The 26961-nt window shown below is 42.2% G+C and overlaps 2 protein-coding genes and 1 long non-coding RNA gene across 3 annotated transcripts in view; 2 read left to right on the top strand and 1 right to left on the bottom strand.

Moving 5' to 3' along the window:
* Positions 1-21432, top strand: part of GRAMD1C (GRAM domain containing 1C) — a 51098-nt gene extending 29666 nt beyond the window's left edge. Inside the window, 12 exon segments of the mRNA XM_085237621.1 lie at positions 1073-1191; positions 2350-2470; positions 5896-6058; positions 11629-11775; positions 12571-12689; positions 13781-13923; positions 15611-15714; positions 16379-16558; positions 18067-18124; positions 18642-18752; positions 19573-19678; positions 21199-21432. Coding sequence (XP_085093747.1) covers positions 1073-1191; positions 2350-2470; positions 5896-6058; positions 11629-11775; positions 12571-12689; positions 13781-13923; positions 15611-15714; positions 16379-16558; positions 18067-18124; positions 18642-18752; positions 19573-19678; positions 21199-21276 — 1449 coding nt within the window. The 3' untranslated portion in view covers positions 21277-21432.
* On the bottom strand, positions 15551-22939 carry LOC146545463 (uncharacterized). Its single transcript, XR_014886826.1, has 2 exons — positions 22801-22939; positions 15551-18805 (listed from the first exon to the last, which is right to left on the bottom strand). It is a non-coding gene; the product is annotated as an uncharacterized LOC146545463 (long non-coding RNA).
* On the top strand, positions 22175-25313 carry ZDHHC23 (zDHHC palmitoyltransferase 23). The gene is given in 5 exon segments (XM_003202733.4): positions 22175-22344; positions 22347-22416; positions 22792-23481; positions 23909-24076; positions 24881-25313. Coding segments are annotated over 5 exon segments (1230 nt in total). The 5' UTR covers positions 22175-22310; the 3' UTR covers positions 25149-25313.
* Positions 25314-26961: the final 1648 nt, after the last annotated feature.

Raw genomic sequence — 26961 nt, 5'->3', positions numbered from 1 at the left:
GGAACCGACCGTGTGTAGGTGAGCATTTACCTTGGTGCCTGTGGAGCGGGCTTTTTTGGGTGGCTAAAATTGTAGGTAGTGTAACACTGCAGGCAGAGCAAAGAGGTGGAGAGGATCGCTTAAAAGCCTTTTAAATAATGCACGAGTATTTAATGTGATCATTTCATGCAAATCGTAAGCAGACCTGTGTTACTGCCTCATTAGCATGGTTCTGTTCCCTTGATCAATATGGATCATGACTGCGGCACATTTTCCAGTGCAATGCCTGTCTTCTTTGACTAAATACACAAACACTATTACTGCATTTCCTTTTTTTTTTTTTTTTTTTTCTTGTTTGGCCCTTTCCGGGGCCGGAAAAAGTGGACTTTGAAACTAGTTGCTTACTTTGCTGATATGAGTTGGTTGTAATACTCACTTCCCTAACTTTCCTGATGGTCAGAGAGAATGTGGAGTTCATGGAGCTTATAGGGAAAGAGAAGAGCGGCCAGCTGTGAGACAAGGTATTATACTTATGGAGTTTGTGGCAGTGTCCCACTTGCTGCCCCACGTTGGTGAGATGGACTGCTGGCTGAGCTAGCACTAATATCTACAGTGACTGAAGTGCTAGTCTCTCTCTGCTGTAGAGTGGTCTGAACATCCCAAGGAAACAGGCATGGATCTGTAAAGTTTGTCTAGGATCAAAGGGGGACGGAGTGACTGGCTGTCTGCTAGATCCTGGTTTTGTGCCGTGTCTTGTGAAACTCAGGAGGGGGATGCTTTGAAGATATTTCTGAAAACGCTGTTGACAAATGAAGATGCAACTACAAGCATTTTTTTTTTTCTTGAAATGCTAGTTTTTTTTTTTAACATCTAGCACTATTGGTTGAACAGTGATGGGTTGGGAACATGAAGTAGATGGGAGTTCAGTTCCCCAAAATGCTGAAATCTAATCTTGAAATGTGATACCTAAATGCCTGCAGACCTTGTCAGAAGCAAGGTTAAAGGCTGTGGCGTAATTCAAACTTCTTACTGTTTTACCTACTGTGCCTTACTGCTCCATAGCATAGTTCTTGACTAGCTCGCTTTCTTTCAGAGGCTGACCAAGCAGGAATTCTGGCAGCTGGTGCACCAGAGCTATGGCTCTGAGCTGGGCCTGAACACCGAGGAGATGGAGAGCTTCCACTCGTCATCTGAGGACAATGGGCAGTGTCGGTAAGGGGAGACTATAAAATTTATTGATATACTCATGGGGAAGTAATGTTCTCTTATTTTAGAAACTGTTTTCCAAAGTGCTGCTGTAACCTTACCTGAAAGGTTAAGCCTAGAGTAAAATTATGGAGAGAACTGAACTGTGTAAACTGAATATGCATAAAAACTTAATTGTGTTCGTTGTTTAAAAGAGGAACACTGCTGAGGCCCCTTACAGAGGGAGATAGGAAGATCTTGCTGTCCCTAAATCTGCCTGGTGGGAGGGCACGATAGCTTAAATATCAACTTTTTCTCCTGATAGTGTTTCATCAGGATCTATATGCCCTTCAACAGTTTGGAAGGGCTGAATGGAATAGAGCTATATCTGCTGTTCAAATGCTTTTCCTCCCTCCATGGAGACTAAAATACTTTGTTGTCCCTATGTATCAGGTCTTAGCTTATTTTACGTATGATACTCAGGTTGAATTAGAAGAAAACTATATATAGATATCTTTCTGGAACAGTTTTATTGATTTCTTGGAATAAATATGACCTATATCTTATGAAAGTCAGTGTAATTCTAACAGTGCAGCTTTAATTTTGTATTGGTATGTAAAAGACTTTGTAAAATTGAACAATGTAACTAGCATCTCTTTTTCATTCCTCCATTATCAAGCATGTGTAATAGGAAAAGAAAATAGTTCTCTGCAAGTTTCAAAAAATGTCCCGTTAAGTATTTCCTGGGTTTTATCTGTTTTAAAAATAACAATAATAAATGCAGTACTTTGCAACTCAGGAATAATGGATGCAGGAAAAAAGTCTCAAAGTTTTCTTCAGATACTTTTTTTCTAAATTCACTCAAGGCTACCTCTGTTTCTCTGCAGAGTGCATGCTTTCTATCTCACCTGTGCTTTGTTTTTACTAACAACGTAGGCAAAAGCTGGATTTATTGAGGTGGTTCTGGTGAAAACATGGCTTGAGAGGTTAATGAGGTAGATGTAGGAGGATTTAGCTGGTAGTTGTTAATATTAGCAGAATAATTATTGTGTGAGTGGAGGAATTGCTCATTAAAAGCTTAAAAAAGGAGATATAAATTGCATTGTTCAGTTTTACAAAGCCAAGTTTATTTACTTACAGATACATATGTGACTCCAAATCTATCTTATTTCTTCCTTTGGACAGATCCAGCATCTGTGATGAACCTGGAGAAAGGGATGACAAACTACCTAAAACAGCTGGTTTAGTTCGGGAATCTGCACTTCAAACAGAAGGAGAGTCACTCAATAGACACGTGTTGTCTGGTGTAAGTGCTAACTCAATCTTTCTTGCTATTCATAACTGATAAGAAATATGCTGAACTTGTCTGTCTATAAACGTAAAATGCATGGGAATTGTAATTTGTGGAATTCATGGGGGTTCATGGTAGCCTAGAAGATTTTCACATCAGAAATTGGATATGAATACTGTCAGGTTTCAAGAATATATTTGGGAAGCAAACTTCAGGATAAGATAACATCGTTGGTGTGAGTTTCTAATTCACTGCATAATGCTGAGGTTTAGGCCTTGGTCTTCCCAGCTGGAGAAACAAAACTAATCATGTTTTATCCATCTTCCTATGTACCCTGTGCCTTTTTATGTAAGTGCTTTATGAAAGTAATACTTGTGTTAACTTCGATGCTTTTTTGTTTGTGCTATTTCTATTTTAAAAATCTCCTCAAGGCTCTTTTGCCTGCTATACCTGAGGATTATTAGAGGGTGAGTTATGCTATGTATCCCTGCCTTCAGAGTTCAGTTAGTGTTCTGTTGTGAATATATGAAACCTCTTTTCTTCTACTTTACCCCTGCTTAATTAAACTTGCAGAGATCATTTAGAAAGCGGGAAATAAAAAATAAACAAATAAAAAAAAAAACAAAAAAACAAAAACACCCTTGGCTAGGATGAGTTTTCCTCATCCTTTCAGTTAATAAAAATTGAACGAACATGGGTGTTTTGTGGTGTTGAATGAATTTGTAAGTGTAATTCTCTATTTGAGAGGGCATATGCTTTAGTAATGGTATCTGAGTTATGCACAGCATTTAGCGTGGTTCCTGGGGCTATTATGTGCAGTTATAGTCCTGAAAGGTTACAGGCATTTTCTCTTGGTTAATAGATACCCCAAGGGAAAGAAAAGCAAACAGAGAGCCAAAGCCTGTCGCTATTCTCAGATCAACTACTTAGTTGCTGTTTCAGCTTTGAAAAAATTCAGAGGGAAGAAAGGAGATGCTTGTAACAGTCCTTGCTATCATTAAGTTCTTTTGGCTTTTGTTACTTGGTAAAACTTTAAAACTTTAAAAAGCTTTAAATAGTTCAGTGGAAATGCAAGTTAGTGGCTAGAGACTGATACCCAGTGAACAAAACCAGTGTTAGTTTGTAAGGTGTTAAAAGCTTAGTTACTACAAAGTTGGGTGTCCCTGAGTCCTAGGAGTCTAAAACAAGATTTTTTTTGGAAAGTTGAAGGGGAGGCCTGGAAAGACTGTGGATGCTGCTGGAATTCTGACTTTTTAGAGTAAGTAAAATTACCCAGGTAGCCTTGATTTGGACTTGTTTAAATCTTCTTTACACAAGAACAAGTCATTTTAAAGTCATGGCTCTACGTAGAAAAGTGTTTTGTTTACCTACTAGGTGTTGCTCCCAGAGATGTTAGTTGCAGGTGCTAAATCTAATTGGGCATGTAGGTAAGCAGAAATGCCCAGGGATTTGATCTGTGAGCAGGGTTAATTCTACATTCTTTTTGGATAGTCACCCTTCAAAAAAAGTTCTTTAATTATAATGTAAAACAGCAATCTTGATAAATGCGATTATTGTTTTAGTGTAGCTAAAGTACATAATGTTTGTGTTAAACATTCGGTATTTCTAAAGAATGCCAATGCTCTCCCCACAGTCTAGGATTATAGCAGATATTGTAGAAGCACAAGGGCAGTAAGAGGAGAGGGCAGTGCTTAGAAAGCTTTTATCAAATATCATTGCACTGATGATGCACAGCATAATTGCCTTCCAAAGACTGGAGAGAAAAAGGCTTAACTCCTTCCTTACTGCTTTGACAGACAAAAGAAGTCCACAAACTTGCTTCAGAAGGAGATCTGAACTAATGAAAGGAGTTGGCTGGCATCACTTGGGCTGTCTTGGAAAAAGCTATTATCAGAAACTGTCTGTGGTTGATTAAATGAAGTCTGTGTAATGCCAATTGTGGCATGTCTGCTTCTCTAAGTGCGGGTCATCTCTGTATGCAAACCACCTTGCTCCTTCTGCTCTTCTTTACAAGGCTCTGTAAGATTTTCTCTATCCTGCAGCCTTCTGTTGGCAGGTCAAAAACAGAAATGCATTGTTACTGAGCTCAGCAGTACTGGACCCTTCACCACTACTAGCTCCTTTCTACGTGTGTTGATAGAACGTTATCATTGAAATGTTGGTTATTATCCTCATTTCCATTGTGTACCTGAGTATAACTTCAGGCATGTCGCTCCTTTCAGTAGGAGCATTTGTTAATTGGTTGTCTTTGCTGATGCAATATTTTTTTTTGACCTTTGGGGAATATTTTTGCTCACTTATACTGTGATCGAACATTTGCATTTGTCTGTTTTCCAGCCACGCACCTTCTGCTAATGGTTCTCTGTTGCACAAAATAGTAAATGGTCTTTCTTTTGAAAAAAGTCAAGTAGTACAGGAAGAACACGATGATTATTCAAGCAGCGGATGCTTTTGGTTTTGAGTCAGTGCTGAATAATCTTTAAGGATGATGGCACTGCAATTAATTGGAGCTACTCAGTTAAGGAAACCTCACTTAATACCATCTGTGTGCTACTGCCTATGGGGACTTCACTGTTTTTTATCCCAGTTCTTTCACTGAATGCAATGGGAGCTTTAAGGGAAGGCTTAGCATGAAAACTAGGACTCTTAAACGTTTTAATTGGCAGTTTGAAATGCACAAGCCTTGTGTATGTGGTTTCACTAGCAATTTCTTCTCAAGGTGTGTGCAAGCTTAATGCCCAGTAACTGTAGTTCGTGATTCAGAGCTGCATCGTTGAGTCAATGGCTGGTGCTGTGGGGAATGCTCTGCTTCTGTACTGGAAATGGTAGCTGATACTCCATTGCTTTATTTCTAGAAGTAGCATTTTATGGATAACATGACTCTATGAAGTGCTTTTTGTCTGTTTTTCTTTTATTTATCTTTTTTTGCTTTTTTTAAAGTCGATGAAACCCTATAAAGTAAGAACACTTTTCAAATATTCAACTGAGGTGACCAAATGTTAGTGAAAAGGGGATGTTCTGCCTGCTTCATTGTGCTTGTGCTTCCCCTTAGGATTGTTGGACTCTTCTAAAATAGTAAAAAAGTGAATCTGACCAATGAGAAGTGAATTACTGCATTAGATTAATGAGTTTGTAAATGCCAGCATTGATGCAGGGAAAGGAACTGTAATAGGGAGTAAACTGCCTCTTTAAGGTGGCTCTTGGTAAGAAAAGCTGATAAACAAGTCTTGTTACCAGGGTAAAGTGAAAGTCTGAGATAAAGAGTAAGGGAGGCTGGCTGAGGTGGAGGAAATCAGTGCTTGACTGTGTGGTAACTGAGCAGGTAGAATTTCTGGCTTTGGTTGTATTGTTTTTCTTTGAAAATAACTTTCTTTTTTCAGTGGCCTATGATTATTGATGTTTTTTTTTTTTTTTTCCTATTGCTTTTTTTTTTTTTTTAGGTGGAAGAGTCTCTAAGTGAGAAACAAATAAAGAAGAGCCCCCTTCCATCTTCAGAAAGGAAATCTATTAAGCTAGTCAGAAGCAGATCTTTAGAAAAGTCCTTGGATCTGAATGAGAATGAAAATCTTCAAGAGAAGAGCAGTGCCTCAGATAGTGAAGAAGGTAACTTCTTTTAACTGTTTGGAATACATAAGACAGCTTTATTCTTGTTCCCTTTCACTTGTACAGTAAGTTGGAGACCTTTTTGATTTTGTTAAGCCTTTTCAGTATTCATAGAATTGAAGCAAAAATGTCTTATGCTAGGAGGAGAAAAAAATTGTTGGTGTTTAAAGTGAAAATTTTGAGTATGAGAAATTTTTTCCCTTTGGTGGGTAAGAAGTTGCTAATATCTTAAATTAAAAACTTTTTGACAATGTGATGTTCACTTCTTATGCTTTCATGGGCATGAGAGGTTTTGCATGTCCCAGAGAGATAAGGCCAGGATGTGCCTTGCACTTGGACTGGATGACAGTGACATGTGTGCAAACGAAGGACAGAAAAGCTCAACTTCTAAATATACTGCTAATTTTCTTTCATACGCAGAGAAAGAACTTTCATCGCCCGTTGGCAGGAACAGAGCAGTTCAGTTTGAGGCCAGCTCTTAATCTGTCTTTTCAGAGTTGGCAATTGAAGGTGCTTGTAGATGCTGTTAGTTTGGGATGACTGGAGTGTCTAGGAAAGCGTTCACAGTAATCGATTGAATTGGCCACCTGCAAGTTGTGATCTTTGCCCGAGGATATATTTATATTTCAGTTAGCTTTCCTTTTGCTCACCGGTACTGCTTCTGTTTTCTTGAGTTCAAATTCAACTCAATACATATCAAGCTGTATCGTTTTTTGTGAGTCTGCATGTTTGTGCAATTTGCTGCTTAATCCTGTACATGTTTAACAAGCTTTACAGATTGTTTACTCAATCTCAGTTGTATCCTGTAAAGCTGCAGAAAGCTTCAGCCTTCTGTTGTTGAGAGATTTTGCAGTTTTCCTGTTCTTCTTTTGTACTGCCTCTTTCATTCTTTGGTAGTAAAGGTATCCAATGAAATGGACTAAAAATAGTCCTGTTGTCTTCATGCTGCTGTGTGCCTAAGTGATAGCAGCAAATAGCAGCTGTCATCCCTGCAACAGATGCTGAGCAAAGAGAGCATATTAAACTGGAGGTGTCTCTTTAAAAGAGAACTGAACTTATGCTGCTTTTATTTCTCCACCCACCCCCAGGATAAATCTCTTTTATTCAGAGCAGGATTTTCTAGTCACACAGCATCAGTCTTTTCTCACAGGTTCCCTTCTTCGTGCTTAGGATTTTTTCCTGTCTGTTTCCTGTTGAAGTTGCCCTATACTTTTACAAGGTGAATTCCTTCATGCAGATGAAACTAGCTTACCCACATGGCAAAGGTTTACCCATGCAGTTAATCTCTCTTGTGTCCTGGCAAATAAGATGAGGGGCAAATTCAGGGCTGTCATTCTCTAACTCCAGGCCCACCTGGCACCCAAAGCTGGAATGCCAGAGCCTTGGCAAGTAGCTCCCTTGTCCTAGGCAATTTTCACACTGCATATTAGGGAAGGGAGTCTCTTCCTGTACACCACTACTTCACTACCTGCATCTTGGTGCTTTTGTTTGGTTTCCTAGATTAGTATGATAAAGTTTGAGTCATGACAAACTCTTGGCTGAACTAGAAGCTAGTATCTACAGTCTCAATTATAAATTTCAGAAGATATATTTTGTGCTTGAGCTAAAATTTGTATTCGCAAAATAGAAGCAGCAGATTCTGAGTTTCCTCAAAGGATTTTTTTGTATGTAGAGTTTCTATGTGTGGCTGCAATGCTCAGCAGCAGAAAATGCTTTATACAAAGAAGGGAGAAATAAGATGCTGGAAAACAGTCTTTTGTGGTAGAAAGCTTTACAGTGTATGGGGACATCATAAATTCCTGATCTTCTTGAATAACTTTACACGCTGTTTTGTTTCAATGTGTATTAATTACCACCTCAAATGCATGGTCTGCAGGAGAGCATAACTGCTCGTGCACTAATACTGTGAGATGGGTGCAATGGTAGTTGGACTTATCCTGTAGATAGGGATATATGGTGCAGAAAATGTTGGAAATAGTTTGGTTGAAATTAGCCCTGTTCTTTTCAAGTGGTGAAATCCTGGATATACAGCCGTGTATACAGAGTGGTAGCCGTGTTGCTTTGTTGACATTTTAATCAAAATCCTGACAGCACATGTTCTGTTAAATGTATAGCTACCAATAATTTGTTGCTTAGACATTTGGAGAGTTATCTGTCCTGAACTGTCTAAAGACAAGAGGTTTAAGTTTTATCTTGTGAGCAGTAAAAAGATAACAATATTTCTCAGTGCATCCCTAAGCTAATTTAACACTTTGGTATTTTAAAATACAGTAGAATTCTACTATAATGGCAAACACTGCTGTGCAATCTTTAAATAGGTGGTGTCTGGAAAATGTTCCTTCTAAGAATTGGTCTTATTGACTTATTTTGAAGTGCATCTGTTTTAAGTCTCTGACCTGCACATTATTCATACAATGTGCAATTTTTCCCCTATTCCCCATGACACAGAAATCCCAGGCAGTGCCAAGAGCTGTGTATATACTTTTTTTCCCCCTGATCCTCCCTCATCTCCACTGAGTGGAAAAAATCAGAAGTCTTAGTAATTTGTCAGGTACCCTCTGTTCTTACTGGTTCAACTCCTTTAATTTGCTTGCAGCATGTATTTAGCTTCACGAGCTGCTGGTTATTAGTGGGAATTTAAAGACCAGGATTTTCTTTCCTGGGCCTTTTTCCCCCTGCTCCACTCTGGTTTTCTGGCTCTTCTTTGTCTCACGCTGCAGATGTTTTTGAACCTCTGCAATCACTGGTGCGTAACGGTATTATCTGCAAACAGTATTTCATAGCTTGCCTTGCAGTGATGGAAGTGACCTTATGAAGTGCAAGGCAGTAGTGGGGGAGGGAGCAGGCTTGCTGCCTTTATGTAGAACAAGGATACTCAGGGTGATGCTTGCTTCTGGATTTTTGGGTCCCTGGGGATCCTAACCCAAAGTCAGAGTAATTTTGTGTTCTGTTATCAGACAGTATCTCCGATTCATCTATAAATGTTTTCAGACTGAGAGGTAGCAGCTGGTAATTGCATTCTGCTAAGGGGTAGAACAGCACTAAAAGCTAAGGGATTAGACCAATATTTTTACAAGAAGATAAACATTTTTAATAAATATTTCTAAGCCAATTCTAGGTAAATTGCTTAGAAGTGTGATAAGTAAAAAGTAGGTACGCTTACCTGTGAGTTAAACCAAAGGAAACAGACAAGCATGCATTTCTATTTGTAGCAAAAGTGAGCATTCGAGCTCCCTGCTCTGTCCAGATTGCATATGTGTAATGTGCCTGCTTATTCTTTACTTATGTTACTGTTTGTGCTCACTGCTTCATGTAGGATTTCTGTAGATGCTCTCAGTAGCCCAGATGAAAGTGACTTGTCAAGTACCTGCACTGACCAGCTTCTGCTGGTGTGGAGTTGAAGTGTTAATACATGCATGTTGCAGGCCTCGCATCAAAAAGGTGTCCAGACTTCCTGAAAAATAGCTGTTTGAATCTTAGCAGCTAAGTAGCTAACTAGCCTGATATATCAGCCTAGTTCCAGCTTGGGTTTTCTGAAAATGTTGTTTTGTGTGATAATGCCATCAATTTTCCAAGAACTGAAAGAGATCGTAAGGAAAAACATCCCTCAGTAGATATTTCCATGTACTTGGCAGCTCATTCCCTAGTCATGACTTAAAAGGAACAGATTTTTAAAACGTGTAGGGAAACCAGCTAACAGGAATCCGTCCATAAATGTGAATTTACATTACGAGACCAATGGATGCTCTTAAACTTGAGCCTCAGTATAAGAAGGAGCGATTCATGCTTGAAAAGAAAAATATTTCAGTAGCAAGGTACAGATCTGAAAGTAATAACACTTGGTCTTTGGATTATCTACTGTCTGGCTCCATATTAGTTAGCTGATGCATAGTAGTTGAAGGAGTGTCAGCATAAGAATGTCTGAAGCTTCCCCTCCTCTTAGCAAAGGATGGGAAGTGAGGAATGCTTTTTGTGGTAGGAAGTTTGCAGTGTTGGAGCCTTGTTGGCTGAGGTCAGACAAGTTTGTTTTGTTTGGGTAGGTTCAGCTCTGAGAGGAAATTCTCTGAACATAGATTGAAAACTGAAGCTGAACGTCTAGCTGTCTGCAGAATGTTTCAGTACAATTGACTTTGTAGTTTAGCAAATAACTACTGTATATTGGTTGGTTCAATAGATCTTAAAATGCAGTGCTTTAGTTGTTCCACTTTGCAATTATATAAGCAAAACCTAGCACAGGAAGTACATCTCTTGTGCAGGTATAAAGTTTTCACTCATACTTCACTTCTGGGGTTGTATAATGTAGTCTGCCTGGGTCAAAGAACTATTCTGGGGACATATGTATGTGTAATGGGGACTTCTAGAAGACTAGAAGCAGTGCTAGAGCAGAAGTCTGCTCAGAGTCAGATCTTGTTTTCACTGAGGAGCTCTGTTTTGGTATTTACTTGATGTACTTGCATTTATCAATACTGACTGCTACCAAATCATAATGATTTAAGTGCTGTAACCTTAGCCTATGGGGACTTTGTGAACTGTAGCATGATATTCAAAGTACCTTTGCATTGTGTGCTGGCAATGACCTTTTGCTAGCTCTGAGCATTTATTTATATCAATTGAAACGTTAGGTATCCTATCTTTCTCTTGCTTCATGAGATTTATTTTCAGGCTTCTTGGTGGGGATAGGTTTTCAGGTTTTGTTTGGCTTTTTTTTTTTTTTTTTTTTTTTTTTAATTCCCTGATAGCTGAGGATGGACTTTTTTTCCTAAAACACAAGCAGGCTGAGTTGGAATTGGCATAGGAAACTGCTTTCCTTCCAGGATAACAATTCTGTTCCGTTTGTCTTGTGAGAGTGGCTGAAACAGCCACAAAGCAGAGCCATTCCAGGAAGCAACAAGCAGCAGAAATAGCGAAGCTCAGTGGTGTACCACAGAACAGCTTTTGGGTGCTTGTTGGTAGTTTGAAATAGGGGAGGATGATAAAGCATCTCAGTGCATTTGTCAGGACTGCAAAATAGAACAAGGTACCGCTTGTGCTTCCCTTGTAGTAGTTACTGGGGGAGGAACAGTTTGAGGAAAGGTATTTGAGAGTCTGTACCTGGACTCTTAGAACATGGATGCTGCTGGCATTACAGACTTTAAAAGCAGAATTTTGAAACTAGCCACAGCTTAAAAGGAATGCTAGTGTGGTTTTACTGTCCCCTTTGCTATGCACGTGTCCTTCGCACAAGAGGCACGCATTAAATGAGGATTGTGGTAACACTGTCTTCTCCAATGCCTCTTGTAGGATCCTGAAGGCAAAAGGTTCCTCCAAGTGATGAGACATTGCATTGTTGATTTTTCAAGTCATTTGTACAAGGAAATAATGAGATAGTCTAGAAAACCAGCTCTTGACTTTGCTCCTGAAAGCCATCTTATTACAAAATGATGTGTTGCTGTCACTTCTGAGTTTCTGAGAATAAGAAGCAATTACTGATGCAAGATTAGAAAGGATTTGAGCTGTAATGAAGTTTAATACTGTGAAGAAACTTCATAGTGTTATTTTTTTTTTAACCTGACCCCTCTCCATTTCTTTAGGAGTGAAGGAGACTGCCTCTGAGAATGATCTCTATGGGAGACTTTTTATAAACAGAGTTTTCCACATCACTGCAGACAAGATGTTTGAAATCCTCTTCACCAATTCTCACTTCATGCAGAGGTTTTTGAATTCCAGGAGTATAGTAGGTAATGTACTCTTCTTCCTTCTGTGTTGCAATTTACCGTAAGAATTTCAACCTCTGAGAAATGTTAAAGAGAACTGAGTTGAATTTTGTTCATCCTGCTTTAAAAGAATTTTGAAGCTCTATGTATTTTCTCTGTGAAAGTAGATATTGAAAGCTAGCTTGTTTCTGTAGATCAATGATGTTTCTGAATAAGAACTTCATTTAATGCTGTTTAAAAAAACCAAAACAAGATATTAAAATGTTGCATTCTGTGGGGTATTTCTGATTCCACTGTGTCCCAGAAATAGTGAAATCTGTAGAGCTTGTGCACAGATTAAATTATTGCAGCCTCCTAAACGGTACTTGCAGGCTTTAATTTTCCGGATGAGTAAGCTTTATTCACTGAGATAATAAGGTAAGAAAACTAAGTTAAAAGGGTAATATGTATTCAGTATTAGCTTGGAAGGCAAAGTTGCAAAAGCTTTTGAATATCACTACGTGAATCTATTCAACTTTTAAGCAGATGGGAAATAGCACGTTTTCATTTACTTGCTTACTCTTCTCCATTGAGTTTCTTTTAGTAGACTCAGATTCAACTACCTACTGCCTCACTTTCTGCTCAGTTAGTGAACTAGTTTTCCCTTTTCCTGGAAAAGGGGAAAAAAAAAAACCCCAATTCCTGGGGAAAAAAAGAACCCAATTCCTTGGAGTCTGTTTTTTTTCTCTCTGCACTGTTCTGCAGTTTAAGATATGACAGGGCAGAGACGATGCCTTTCAGGCAACCTGCCTGTGAGATTTTGAATTATTTGTCATTTAGATGCTGTATCAACTCCTTGGAATAGAGATTCCAGCGGCAATCAGTTGAGGACTTTAACGTACACTGTGACAATTAACAATCCACTCTGTGGGAAGTTTACGACTGCAACTGAAAAGCAGGTACCTGTCTGTATGTGTGTCTGTTTGATGCCATTTAAAGCAAGGGAGAGCTGTACAGTCTGTCAGATCTGACCATGGGCTGGAGTTCATTGAGCTGATCGTGGATCTCCAATTCAAACGTAGCATCTCAGAAAGTGTTCTTCCATCCATTTCACTATTACTGAGTAAGTGCTGAAATCAAAGGGGCTTTTGAATTTCAGCATGGCTGAACTTCTACTGAAAACTCTGGGGAGTGTAGTATTGACCACTTGTATGAATTAGAGCGGTCTGAAAAAAGTGAAACAAAGTGCTTTCAAGTGTCCAGTTCTGGGCTCCCCAGTACAAGAGAGAGTGGTGCTACTGGAAGTGTCCAGGGAAGAGCTAGAAGATAAAGGATTGGAACATTAATTCTATGAGAAAAAGGCTGAGAGGGCCGGGATTGGTCAGCCTTTGGAAGAAAAGGCTCAGACAGAATCTTACTGATGTACATAAATATCTGAGGGAAGAGTGGTAAGAAGATGGAGCCAGGTTCTTTTCAGTGGTGCCCAGTGCCAAACCAAAAGGCACTGGGCACAAACTGGAATACAAGAAGTTCCTTTTGAACATCAAAAGCAGTCTTTTTACTGTGTTACCAGGCACTGACGTGTTTCTTAAAAAGATTAGAGTCTCCTTCCTTGGGGATCTTCAGAAGCTGCATGGGCATAGTCCTGGTGTCCCTGCTTGAGCAAGTGGCTTGGACCAGATCTAACCTTAATATTTCTGTGACTGTGGTTTGGGAAAGATCTCACAGCTCAGTCCCAAAGGACTGTGGTCAAGAGTCAATGGCCAGTCTTGCATTTGGTATTTGAAATCCGGAGAAGAGGAAAAGCAGAGAAGAGGAATGGTATACTACTACCTCTTATGCTGGCTCTGGCTGGAGACATCCCACCTCCACTACTCTTGCCATTCTTAATTGACTTCCGTCACGGTTGTTCAGTCTTTCTACCTATTCCAGTTCACTTGGAGTTGGCTGATCCAATCTAAGCAGTTTGGTTTGAAATTAAGAAAAAATAAATAATCGGACTCCATGAATATAGAATATAGCTATCCATTTCTGTTATCTCTTGTGATAGATCCTGCACAAGCAAAGCCAGAAAGGTCAGTCTTATCAGGTGGATGCTGAGGTGCTGACCCACGATGTTCCCTACCATGATTATTTCTACACTGTGAACCGATACTACATCAGCCGCACGTCCAGTCACAAATGTCGATTACGGTGAGCCTGAGTGGTGTGCAGTGGGAGGAGAGGGAGCAGGTTGCTGAAATGTGCTTACCAAAAGATCTGCCTGCAGCGCAGGAAAGGTTTGTTTTCTATTGAAGTTGGAAATCTCTTGTGGAAAAAAAATAAGCTTGGTTTATCTCCTGTCATATGTCTACTGTACCTGGATCTGATTAATTCAGTGAGACATGAACTCTTGCACTGATACAGAGCTCATCTCAAGGCTGTAGGCTGGTCTTGCCCAGTCATATGTTTTCAAGTGCAGTCATGTAAGTGGGATAAATTAGAACTATGCCTGATGTTTTGTAACAAAGTTTCTGAGATACCCTTGCTAAGGGCCTGCAGGGGAGGATGATATTACAAGGTGAAGAAGTATACTCATTGTCACAGAGAGGCTATTCAAGCAGATCAGGCTTTGTTGTTACCATCAGGGTAGATGGAGGAGTCTTAATACACTTCCTTCTCTTCTCCTGTTTGTTGAAAACACCTGAAGTGCTGAAGTTACTTGTCCACTGCATTTGTGTGACAGACTATGTAATCTTTGGCAGTTTTTCTTCAAGTCTTTTTATCTCAAACTTCATCAGAACATAAGGTAAGGAAAGGTAAGCAAGCCTAATTTCCTTCTGACTTATCTTGGGCTATAAAAGTACTGAAGACTCCCTGCCCTTGCTGGGTGGAAAAAGGAAAAGTCCTTGAACAGCCACTCTGAATGACTGAGTGAGTCATTCATCCTTTTTGATGACTGTATTTGTTTTATCTGAGACACAAGACAACTTTAGGATAAGTGCAAAAGCCAGGGTTTGACTACAGTCTTTGTAGCATGCTTATATAGAACAGAACGTGCATGCTGGTATTACAGCTGGCTTTATGCTGTTTCGAAATGGCTCAAAAATTAATTGAAATGTATAGTTAGAGTAGGAGCTTGGCATGCATATGCTGATTGGGATGATTATGTGAAACAGTCGGAGAGAAGTGTGCATTCCAGTAAGGTTAGTGTTCTTGATTTTAATAAATAAAGATTGTGGACTATCATTTTGTCCCTTTATCTTTATGAAGAGCTTTGGGATTCATTCAGTTGTTAGAACCCTGCAGAGGGCTGCTTCTAGTTGAGTACCTTTCCATTCTAGAAGCACTACTGACTAGCATAACCTGGGAAACACAAGACAGGAATGCCATTTCCTCTCTGTGCTTCCTAAGAGACAGTTTATCTACTCAAGGTACGTTCTTAGTACTGGATGCATAGTTGGTAGTGATGAGTTTCACATGCTTACATGCTGTGCTCCACTTATTATATCATGAGTGCACATACAGAGTGAAAAGCAGGACTATAAGGCTATTTTAAATGCTTCTTAAAAACAGAACAGTTCACAGAAGAGAAATTCCCTGTGAGCCTGAAGAGAAAACAAAGTTTCTTTCCAGTGATTTGGACATTCAGATCTCCTGAGGCTTTAACTGGATATGTTGTCTTTGCGTGCATCTGTTTCTTGCCGCTGCTCAGTATAAGAGCTGCTCAGTTGGAAAGGTGAGGCAATTCCAGTTGGTATTTCAGGCTATGGGTGTAAGCTGGAGTCTTCCCTCTGATAAGAGGTTTCTACTATCTCTGTGCTGTCCTAACACAGCACTATTGTTTTTCCTTCTTTTTTTTTTTTTCTTCCTTTCTTCACTGTTACATTCTGTTTATTAGGGTTTCTGCAGAAGTAAAGTACAAAAAGCAGCCTTGGGGCCTTGTCAAATCTGTAATCGAGAAGAACACCTGGGGAGGGATACAGGAGAACTTCAAACAACTTGGTGAGGCATTTTCTTCTTTTACTGAAGTAAGGAGGCTACCTCTTTTCCTTTGTGTGTTTTCATGTATGTCAAACTTGATTCCTTAAATAATGGTTTGAAAGGAAGGCAGCACTCAGAAGAATCTCCTGTCATCGATATACTTTTCAATTCTGGACTGTGTAAAAATAAATAAATCAATAATCCTGGTAGCCAAGAGCTCCTAAGTACCTTGTCAGCAATTGCTTTCTGGAGGACACATGAGGAGCGGGAGAAAAGCTGTTACTCTCAACTGCGTGCCCTCGTCTTTAACACAAGTATTTCCTTGCTTGTGGGTATGAGAAGAATAGTGGCACTTGGCAGGCTCCTTGGCTATGTCTGTTAACAGCCTGGTCAGCTCTGGCTGCTGGCTCGCAGTCTAACACAATTCCTGGTCTCAGTCTACCAGTATCTTGAAGTGTTCTTCCAGCTGCTGCTTAATATGTCATTAAACAATTCCTGCATAGACTGTCTACATCATACCTGAAAAGCATACAAGTGCCATACAGCAAAGAGGACAGACAGTGTAGGTTAGGGTGTGGTAGATGTGCTTTTTCTTCTCGTCACCACAGATACGTCACTTGCAATGTTAGTGCTAGGCTTTTCAACATTCTTTTTGAAGTTCAGGAACCTTATTTTTCCACTACAGAATCAGAACTGCTAATGGAGGAGTATGCAATTAATCAGTCCATAGAAGACTCTGGAAAATTAGTTGCCCTGAGACGAAGACGACGCACTTTACACCGGAGTCTGGCAGAATCACTTCCCAAACGCTCTTCCCAGCATTCCTCTGGTGACATGGGGCTAGAGTCCCAGGGTAGCATCATAGGTAGGAATTCTTACATTCATTATTTTCTATAAGGTGTGTTCAAGAAAGTTTAACTTTTATAATAATGCAAGATTAGTGCTTGTGCATATGCTGCTCTCATCTTTATCTAGCTGGCGTGACAGAAAATGTGTAGACTGTTCAGCCTTGCATAAAACAGACCAAGAACACACACAGTCACTATTACATTGTTTTATGTCATGAAATCAAACTTAATCCTACCTTCTGTCTTATGAAAATGGATTGAAATTCTAAAATGTTGCACTGCATAATATTGAAAATTGATGGAATGAGAAATGTAATCTGAATTTTGCTAAGTTGCTGAAAAATTGCTATGCGTAATTTCTTCAAGTTGCACACCCAAGTCATTAGATGATTAAATATTGATCACCTCTTGATCCTATCACTTCATACTTACATTTTTTGGTAATGTTAAAGAGTCCATTTCCTGTCTCTTCCTGTAACTTCTGGGTCACTGAAACATTTCTTGGAATACTTTTGCCACTAAGCGTGACAGACTTAGCCTCTGTATTGTACAGGCATTTACAATATTAGCTACACTTAAAGAGATGAGAAACATCTGGTTCACTAATGTTTATGAGAGAATGGTGGATTTCATAACACAAGTTGAAATGTAAACACTGAAGCAGGAGCAAATCCCCTTCCCTAAAGGGGAAAGACAGTACTGAATGTAGCAGCAAGAGAGCATTTGGTTCAACAGCAGACGTGGTGGCCTCTTTCCTCAGGTGAGATTACTTCCTGAAAGCTTAATTTTGCCACTCCTGCTCCACCTTTTAAGGTGACTGTGTGTCTCAGTGTATGCTGTAACATCTTTGATATGTGTCCCTCATTTAGGACAGGAAATATCAATGTAAGGAACTGTTTAGGAGATCAGGTAATTAAACTTAAAAATCAACCTGCTTATGTAAATAGGTGACTGCTACTCAGCTTGGAGAGGACACGCACACTTCCTGTCCTCATTAGCTTTAGGTAACCATTGTCTGACAGCCAGCCTTCTCAAGATCTATCATCAGGTCAGTACATAAATGTAGCTGGCCCAGACTAGACAAGTTACAGGAGAATTTGGTTTAGCATTACTTGGCAAAAAAACTAACATGGCCAGGAGAACAATTAGAGAACCATGTTGCAGACCATCTCTACTAATATGTGTGACTAGGGGTGTATGTGCTGAATGACAGCAATAGGTGGACTGTAGCATTCTCAGGCTATCTGGGTTTGATGTTAACCTATCCTAGAGCTGTTCTCTGCAGCATACTGAAGTGAGGGAATCCTCTTCCTAATAAAAGAGCCTGTCTAGCTGACTTGTTTGAGATGGCTACAGAAGTGACTAGGCGCATCAAGTGAATCCTGGAGAGACTCTTGTGCAACCAAGTGGTTCTGTTATGTCACACTACTCTGTATAAAATTCTGAGCACTGATGTGTATATGCAGACATGCATTAGAAATGTTCTTCAGTACTTTTTAACCACCTTCTCTTCCATGCCCTATAGGAAGAAAAAGAGATGCTATTAGTAGGACCACTACCATCATTGTAGTAATGAGTGTCTTGTAAGTACTTAGTTGCATTAAAATGTGGCTTAACTCGAGCTTATCTTGGTTTTTATTTGCCTGTACCTACTTCACCTGCATGTTGATGTTCCGTGTAGCATGACCGATCCTAGCCTATATGAAGTGTAAATACAGGAGCTTGTGGGTAGAAAAGAGAGGTGGATTGATTTCAGAAAGGACATGCAAAATTAAAATGCTGATTTGTCAAACTGGCCTACTTTTCAGGTCTCTGTGTGTCTGAGCCTACAAAAAATTCTTAGAATTTCTTCATTCCTACCTCTGAAAGGCCCAAGAGGAAGCACTATTGTCACTTCCTACAGGTTGCATTACACAACTTAAAGCTAATTGCTAAGAATTATTTCGATAAGTTTTTACTTTCAGTATAGCGCTGGAGCAGTTATTTTTGTCCCGGAAGGATTTTCTTTTCCTAGATGTTTGTAGCCCAGCTCTTCCTTCTGTAGCACTGTAGCAGTAATAATATAAACTTTGTCTGACTTCATGTTTCTGATCTCTACAGTTTGCTGCTCTTGGTTTTGCTCAATATAACACTGTTTCTCAAGCTGTCAAAGATAGAGCATGCAGCTCAGTCCCTCTATCATGTCCAGCTTCAGGAAGAGAGCTCTTTGAAGTAAGTTGAATTCACAATCTTAGCTTTCGTTCTTCCTCAGTTGATTGCAGAATCTGATAGAAAGAAATAAATTTCAAACAGTGAATCTTGGTGGTGAGTTTTCAAAAGCTGCTATGACTTGTTACTTTTCTGTAGTCTATGTTGATATCTAGCGACATGTCTGATTGCATTGTCATTGTTAAAGAAAAAATGTTTTTGTTTTTTTTGGGGGGGAGAGTGTTAACCTTAGCTTGCATTTATCACATTCTTGTGATTCATCTTCTGTGAATATTGTATTGTATTGCTGAACACTGAACTGAATTACTTGCTTCATCCTATGTGAACCAGCATGATCTCAAACATAATGTTAAAGATTTGCTTAGCTTCTTAGCTTCTGCTTTTGTGCAAAACTCCCTCTTCCCTTTTAACTTTGTGTTAGATGCCTTTTATTTTCAAGCACATGGAATAGGCTCAGATGTTGCTGCTTGTTATTGATTTGCTTATACTACATGCATAAATTATAACTGGTCTTGAGTATGGAAACAGTGTAGTGATCTCCCATTGCAAAGATCTCAGAACTGATATGAGTAACTTCTTTCATAGGAAGATTTGCAGGCATTATGTGAGCACATTTGTTTCTGGTGATTGTTGTCTGCAAAGGTCTGAGGCAGTATCTTCAAGTCAAAAGGAACAGAAAATCAACTGCTGACACTTTTTCTGTGGCTTTTAGAAAAATGATTTTTAGCAATGTCACAGTAATGGTAACAGAGCAATACTTTTTGGATAGGAAGGCACAGAGGTGCTTGTTTCATGTTTCTGATGCGATCTCAATCTCTTCCAGCATATCCCCAGAAATGGGATCGAAAGAGGAGATCCCTCAATATGATAAGGAACAGGTTAAACATGTGAAGGGAGTACTAAGAGACTCTATTGAAATGCTTGAGCAGGTAAGTCTGCCCAGCTTTCCTTGTGATACTCATTTTTTCAACAGCTGATGCTTTTTCCTTTTATGCCAGAATAGCTTTTGTTTTCTGATACTAACTGAAGTCCATGCCTCCTTGGCCTCAATTTTGTCCTGTGCTTGAATTTGGTGCAAAGGAAATGTTCATGTTTCTGATGGGTCTGTCTTTGGACTGAAAATTAAATGTTCATATCAACTTTCTTAAACCTGTAAAGTGCCTTCATTGATGAGGTCTGTTGATGCAGTTCTGAATCATGACAAAGCAAGATTGTAATTATTCAAAACAGATCATCTTTTCTCAAGTCTCAGAACGTAGCTACTTGCTCACCTCAGCACTGGGTTTCTTCATGCAGGCTAGTCTGAGCTTTTCCTTCCCACTATTGGCGAGAGCTTTTGTTTAATCTTGGTATCAGAGCCACGTAAACCTTCAGTGGAATGTTTCTAAATAAATTCTCCAGACAATATGTTTCTGAGAGGCTCCATAGCTATGGAGTTAATCCTTTTTGCCAATGACTTACATTTCCAGGCTCTTCTTGTACTACAGACACTGTATAAAAAGTGTAGGTAAGTTGTGGGGTGAGCACTGCTGTGAGTCTCTGGTCCTGAAGTTCAAGATAGCTTTAAACGCCTTGGCTGAAATTGCAGTTCAGCAAGTGAAGGACAGTAAATGAGTACATTGTTTGTACTTACAACCTGTGAATATTTTGGTTTTTAGTTCTTTTAATAAATCTTAAAATGTGGCAGAAGGAAATTATTAGATTAGGAAAGCTGTGGAGGAGTTCACATGTACCTCTATCCATCAGCAGTTGGCTCTGTGTTCTCCCACACACTACAGGAGAGTAGAGAAAAACACTTTTTTCTATTTCTTGTTTAGACATGTCTCTGCACACAAAATTGCTAGTACAGTTAACCATTTTGATCACAGCTTCAAATGCTTCCTATGCTGGCTGCTTCACCATAGAAATAAACTTCCTGATTTCCTTGCCCTTTTGGGTTTCTTTGCCTGCTACCCAGACAATTCCAGATTCTGAAGCATTAGCCTTTTTGAATGCAGGCATGGCGTGAAAACCTCTAAAAGATGGAGTGTGATCTCAGCCACCTATTTCATCCCAAATAACATGTTGGGAAGTTGTGACACATTACTGTTCTGTTACCTTATTTCCATTGGAGGTGTTGGTAATCTAATTGCAGCAAAATGCACTGGGAGGGCTGGGTATGAAAATATGAAAGTTGATGTTCCGTGAACATCAGCTGTGACTAAAAATGAGTGGGGCAGATTATTTTCCACGCTATTGTCTGTACTGCTAGTAATTATAAACTGCACAGAGCATAGCAGTTAAGAAAGCGCACTACAGCAACTCTTAAGCTCTTTATAGGAAGAGGGAGGAAGAAATCACATGAAATCCTTAAAAGGAAAGAAGCAGGGAGACATGAATTTCCCAATGCTCCTGACCCTTGTAGCAGACAGACTTAACACATGTGCTCCCCAATTATTTCTTTTCACAGCTCAAGCTCTCCCTTTCCATGCTCCAAAGAAGCTTTGATCACTTGAACAAGACACAGAGCAGCAAGACTGAGAGTTAATGCCCACGGCAGCTTGTGAGTCAGGACCTCAGAAGAGAAGATGTGTGTTTAAGGACTTACGGAGTAGGGATTGTAACCATCTTCGGACTCTTTTTTTTTTTTTTTTTTTTTCTATTTTGGCTCAAAAGCTTCATGGAATAAAGGTTTCTAGAAGAAGTTGGGCTCGGCGCTCCTGTAACTCAGTGATTGGCCTTCACTGGCAGCCCTGTGCTCAAAGCAAGATCTGTGGGTAGCAGCCACTCGAAGGGCAGCTGTGCTGCTGGTTACTGGAGGAGAGGGAAGGTACTCAGCAGTGCTGCCTTTGTGCTGGAGAGTCATAGTGGTGTCAGCCTGAGCCATGGCCAACCAGAAGGAGAGGAGCAGGTAGCGGTTCCACACTCACAGGTTATTTATATCCCTTTTCAGACAGGTGAAGCCTGTAACAAGAAGTCACCGTCTCCAAGGATGAGTATTTCTATAATGAATTAACCGAGCAGGAGGGAGGAGGTGTGGATCAGATGGTCTCTGGAAGTCCCTTCCACTTCCTACTGTTCTGTAATGTCGATAACCCTACCTTCTCTGAGCCCTTTCCTTCCTCAGCGGCTTTCCCTTTCCCCGTGGAAGGTTTCCTGTAGGCCCCCAGCCCCGCTCTGCCGCCCTTCGCTCCCCCTGGGTGCAGAGGGACGCCCGCCTTCCGCTCCTCGGCAAGCTCTGCCGCGGCCGCCACCTGTTGCGCTGTCTCTTTAAGCCAGGTGCCGTCACGTCACGGCGGCCCCGCCCCTCTCGTGCCGGCATTGGGCCGCCGCGCCGTCAGGTGGACGGGCCCTGAGGGAAGGGGGGTCCCTCACCCCCCGCCTCCGCGCCGGGGAGGGGCCGGGGCAGCGGGCGGCCAATCGCGGGGGGGCTCGGCGGGAGGGGGCGGGGCCGCCGGGCGGGAGGCGGGGGCGGGCGCGAGGCACCTGCGGCGGAGGGGCGGGAGAGGTGCGGCCGCGCCCCTCCCCGTCCGTTTCCCTCCGTCGGCTCCGCGCCCTCGGGCCGGGGTGAGGCGGGCGGAGATGGAGGAGCCGCTGTGCTGCTGCGAGTACGTGGACGGAGGGGTGAGCGGAACCACCTGGCGGCGTGCTGCTGTGACTGCGAGGAGCTGGACGAGGGCTGCGACAGGTAGCGGCCCCGCGCACTGCTCCTCAACCGGCGGCCGTTGGGCGCCCTCAGGGTTCCGGCAGCCCCGCGGGGCGCGGGAGCGGACAGCCGGGAGTCCCTCTCCTTCCTTCTGCGTATGGGGCTGCCTTCCGCGCTCCGGTGGAGGCAGGTGCGGAGCGGGGGCTCGGCTCTCAGCGGCCGTCGGGGAACTTTGCGGCCCCCTGCGATGAAGGAGGAAACGAGGGGCGAGCGGCCGTGAGTCAGCGGGGAGAAGGACGGGCTGGGTGCGCGGTGGCGGACCCCGGGATGGGATGGGGGCGGAGGGAACGCCGCAGAGGTATGTATACGCGTCTGCCTGCCCGCCCGCCAGCGACGCACCGCGCTTTTCCCGAACAGGTGGCTGACCTGCAGATCCCTGCCCCCAGGAGCGTTGGAGAGAATCGCCGACACCGTTGCGGACCGGTGCCGCGTGCCTTGGTTTGCCGGGGCCGTGAAAATTAACGTCAGCCTCGTGCCGCCCATGGTCCTGCTCCCCGTCTTCCTGCATATCGCAGCTCTGCACTTCCTGCTGGGGCTGGTGGTGCTGACATCGCTTCCCGCCGTGGTGCTGTGGTACTACTACCTCACCCACAGGAGGAAGGAGCGGACTCTCTTCTTCCTGAGCCTGGGACTGTTCTCCCTGGGCTACATGTACTATGTTTTTCTCCAGGAGGTGGTTCCTCGAGGCCACGTGGGGTATTCCCAAGTGATGCTTCTCACCTGTGGGCTAATTCTTATGCTTGCGGCTTTGTCGCGAGCCAAGAAAGACCCTGGCTACCTTCCCATTCAGCAGGTCGATGACAGGCCATCCCAGCAGGCTTTTCCCAACAAGAATGTTCGAGGGAGCTCCAATGGGCTCCATGGAGCTGCTGCCAGTGGCCATTCTGTGAATGGGGAGTCCAAAGGCTACTCCAGAGTGCTGGCTGAGGAACGGGAAGGTGGGAAAATGGACTGGTGTGCCAAGTGCCAGCTGGTCAGGCCGGCCCGAGCAGGGCACTGCCGGCTGTGTGGCAGGTGTGTGAGGAGACTGGATCATCACTGTGTCTGGTATGTTTGGCTTTGCTGAAGATGTGCGTTTTCTGTTTTGTTTTGTTTTTTTTTTTAATTTCTTTTAAGGTAGCTTTATTTTTTTTCTTCCCCAGACCCTATGAAATGAGGTTGCTTTTCATGTGTGAAGGGAACCCAAAGCTGTCATCACTACAGCATTGTAACTAAGGAGCAGCAGGGTATGAGTGTTTCAGCTATAGATACCTGAAAGTTCCTGGGGTACACAATTCACTCCTGCCTTACTGGTCTATTGATTCGTGCCTATAAGCTTTCTATAAAAAGCTATAAAGCTGCTTTGAAGCTGCCTGTGTTGCAGTGAGACCTTAGAAATCAGGTTCTCTGATGATTGGGGGAAGGAGGAGGAAAGAGAAGCCAGCTTATTTTTTTCCCCTTAAAGTAATCTTTTTTTTTTTTTTCCTTTTTGGAGGATTAACAGCTGTGTAGGGGAGCAGAACCACCAAGCATTCATCCTTGCACTGTTCTTCTTCATGCTCACCTCTCTGTATGGGATTATGTTGACTCTGGACACCATCTGCAGAGGACGAACCTTATTCACAGCATTGTTCTACTGCCCTGGGGCATATTCTGACTACAGGTGAGAGAACTAGGTGGGGAACTCAGGCCTGACCAGGCAGCTTAGCTCCTTAGCTATTCTTCATTTTGTTCTCAGGACTAGTGCTATTGGCTGTCAGACCTGATCTAGAAGTGCTCCTTAAATGGCTCTGGAAAGCAGGGATGCGTCTCTGCTTTTGCCAAGGATAGGAGCCTGTGAGAGAGCTCACAGTTTGAGCAAATTGGTGAAAGCTGGGACTTAAATCTTTATTTGGTGTCCTGTGTAGACAGACACTTTAGATGTTTGTTGCCAGTTAGTTCCAATAGTCCAACAGTCTGGATTCAGTATGCTGTCTCACTGGGAAAGAGATGGCATTTGTCTAATGGCTTTGTCACTTCAAGTTATCTGCTCATACAGCGTTAACGTGCCTTGTCTGGCTGGGAGCAGGGTGAGGAGCTTCAAACACGTTCAGAGGCTCATTCTACCACTGCTGTGTAGAGTACAGCAGCATGAGTGACTCTGCCTTCTGTACTCCATCATCTGTCAAGCGTGAACGCTATTGTTTCCTTAAGTAAGGGCTTCACAGCAGTAAGAGCCAAGTGCTAGGTAGTACCAAAGGAATGTGCAGGGGTAGCTCTGGTAGCGCTAAAAGCTGTCATTAAATATGCCACAAAGCTTTAATTTTGAGAAAGCCTTCAAGGATTATGTGACGAAAGCAGCAAAGTGAGATCACTGTGGCAGATGTAGATAGGGATTTGAAAGGCTAGTGATTACCAGGGAAAGTCACTGTAAAGCAGCTGCTCCAAAACTAAATGGCTTCCTTCCCATCTTTTTCCCTGCTGCCAGCTCTGCTCTGTCGTTCACCTGTGTGTGGTACTGTGCTATTGTAACAGCTGGCATGGGATACATCCTCCTTATCCAGCTGTTGAACATCAGCTACAACGTGACTGAGAGGGAAGCTCGGCTGGCTCTGCGGGACAACGCTGGGCGCAGGCTCCTGGGTGGGTTAGTAATAGACACTGGCCAATATAACAGGGGCTTTCTATGCAACTGGGGCCATTTCTTGAGTCTGGGCTCTCCCCACCAGCAGCGCTCTGCTGAAGACATTGTGTGACACTCTTTTTTCTGCAGATGACGTTGACTGACTTTCCTTAGCAGGGGAAAGGCCCCTTCCACTAGAACTTCCTCCTCTACACCTTTCCTTTGTGGTCGGTGTATGGGCTGCCCATCCCATCGCAGACATCAGAGGCTTTCCCAAGCAGAAATGGTTCTTTGTGTGCCATCAGCCAGCAATAGGATGCGGAAAGCAGTAAGCCATATGCACAAACCTGGAGAGCGGGAACCCTCTGCCTTTTTGCACTGTGGGAAACTTTGTGCAGCTTGGCAGGAAGAAGAGCACAAGGTTATGAAAACTTGAGTTTTCATTAGGTGTGAACTCTGGCATCACCGGGAACCTGCTGTTGGATTTCAGACTGTATGCTGTTTTTTGCAGCTTAAGGAAACTCTGGCTTGTACCTACATGCAATGCTTCAGTGTTGTTAGAAGAGCAAACTTTTAATATAGAACACAGATGGACTGGTGCAGAAACCACGCTGTTTAGTTGGGGGGGGGGAGGAGGAGACTGCTCAGGCAGTTGCTGAGTGCTCCATCAACTCTGGTCCATTTTTCTTTTTCCACTATCCCATCCAGCTGTATACGTGCTATTGCTTGTATTAAGTGCCTTTGTGAGCAACATTCCTGTAGGGTATTGTGAGATCCTCTTGTCACTTGACCTGTGTCTCTGACTGGGTGATAAGAGTGTCATCTTTGATTTCATCATTCCTTTTTGTAAGCTGAGTTTGTGTTGGTTTGATGGCTCATCTCATCTCCCTCAAAATATTTCTGCTCTGATTATGGATTCTGACATGAGACAGCAGGTGTAAATATACAGAGAAAGAAGGAAAATGTTTTGAAGAAACATGATGTTTGACTGTGAGGGGAGAACAGACTGCTGCCTGATGCTGTTGCTTTACAGGAACTGCCCTACTCCCTCCCTCTCAAGGAGGAGGGAGTCTGTGGGAGAATTGACTTTGTTGCTAACGGTTTTGGTAAGCAACATTTTGATTAGTTGTGTTGCTAGTAAGAATGATGTGGTCTCTTCTGAACCAGTCACTGGGGAGTTGCTCTGGTGCCTGACTGTGGTTTTCTCAAGCCAGGAAGCTGAGGAAGTTTGGTGTCTGGATATGTAGAGAGTTGGAGAGGATGCTTTGGAGCTGGCAGCTTTTGGGGTAGATGACCCACAGTTGCACATAAATGAATGCATTGACTCTGTTCTACAAGAAGGCTGCGTGTCCTTCAGCAGCCTGCAACTGTATTATTGCCTAGACTTGAGCTTCAGCTGAAATCATAAGGTTTTAGTGGTGATGACTTCTACCCTTTTGGGGGTGGGGTTTTTGTTGTTTTTCATTTTAAATCCTTTCTGTGTTGGCCCTGCAGAAAGATCTGGCTGAAAAAGTCTGGGACTGTGGCATGAGAGTTACGGCTTGAGCCTAAGATGCAGAAGCAGTGGTAAGAGCCTCATCTTAGTTAATGATGCCTTCAGATACGTGTGCAATTTTCACAGATCAAACTTGCGCCGCTTCCGCGTGTGTGGTAGGCAATGAAGGGGTGTTGCTTGTGTGATGCAAATTCAGTGTGCGCTGTTGTACATATTCCCTAAAGAATAGGTGGTACATGGTGCTAAGGGACAGCAGAACTGGGACTGCCCCTTGAGATCCCTGCCATATTTGGTGTGTGTGCTCCTGAGTATGTGTCCCAGTTTAAGGTAAAGGGCACGCACCTCTTTGCACTGTTTGTTTTCCTTAAATGGCACCTACAATTTCTATAACCAGCAGATAACCAAGGAGCAGCTGCACTTGCAATGTGGCTGTTCAGAAACAGCTACTGAT

The sequence above is a fragment of the Meleagris gallopavo genome, chromosome 1 (assembly GCF_905368555.1).
Source record: "Meleagris gallopavo chromosome 1, MGAL_WU_HG_1.1, whole genome shotgun sequence".
NCBI classification, from domain to species: Eukaryota; Metazoa; Chordata; class Aves; order Galliformes; family Phasianidae; genus Meleagris; species Meleagris gallopavo.
Note: the sequence above shows the minus strand (reverse complement) of the source record. Positions and strands in the feature narration are given on the sequence as shown.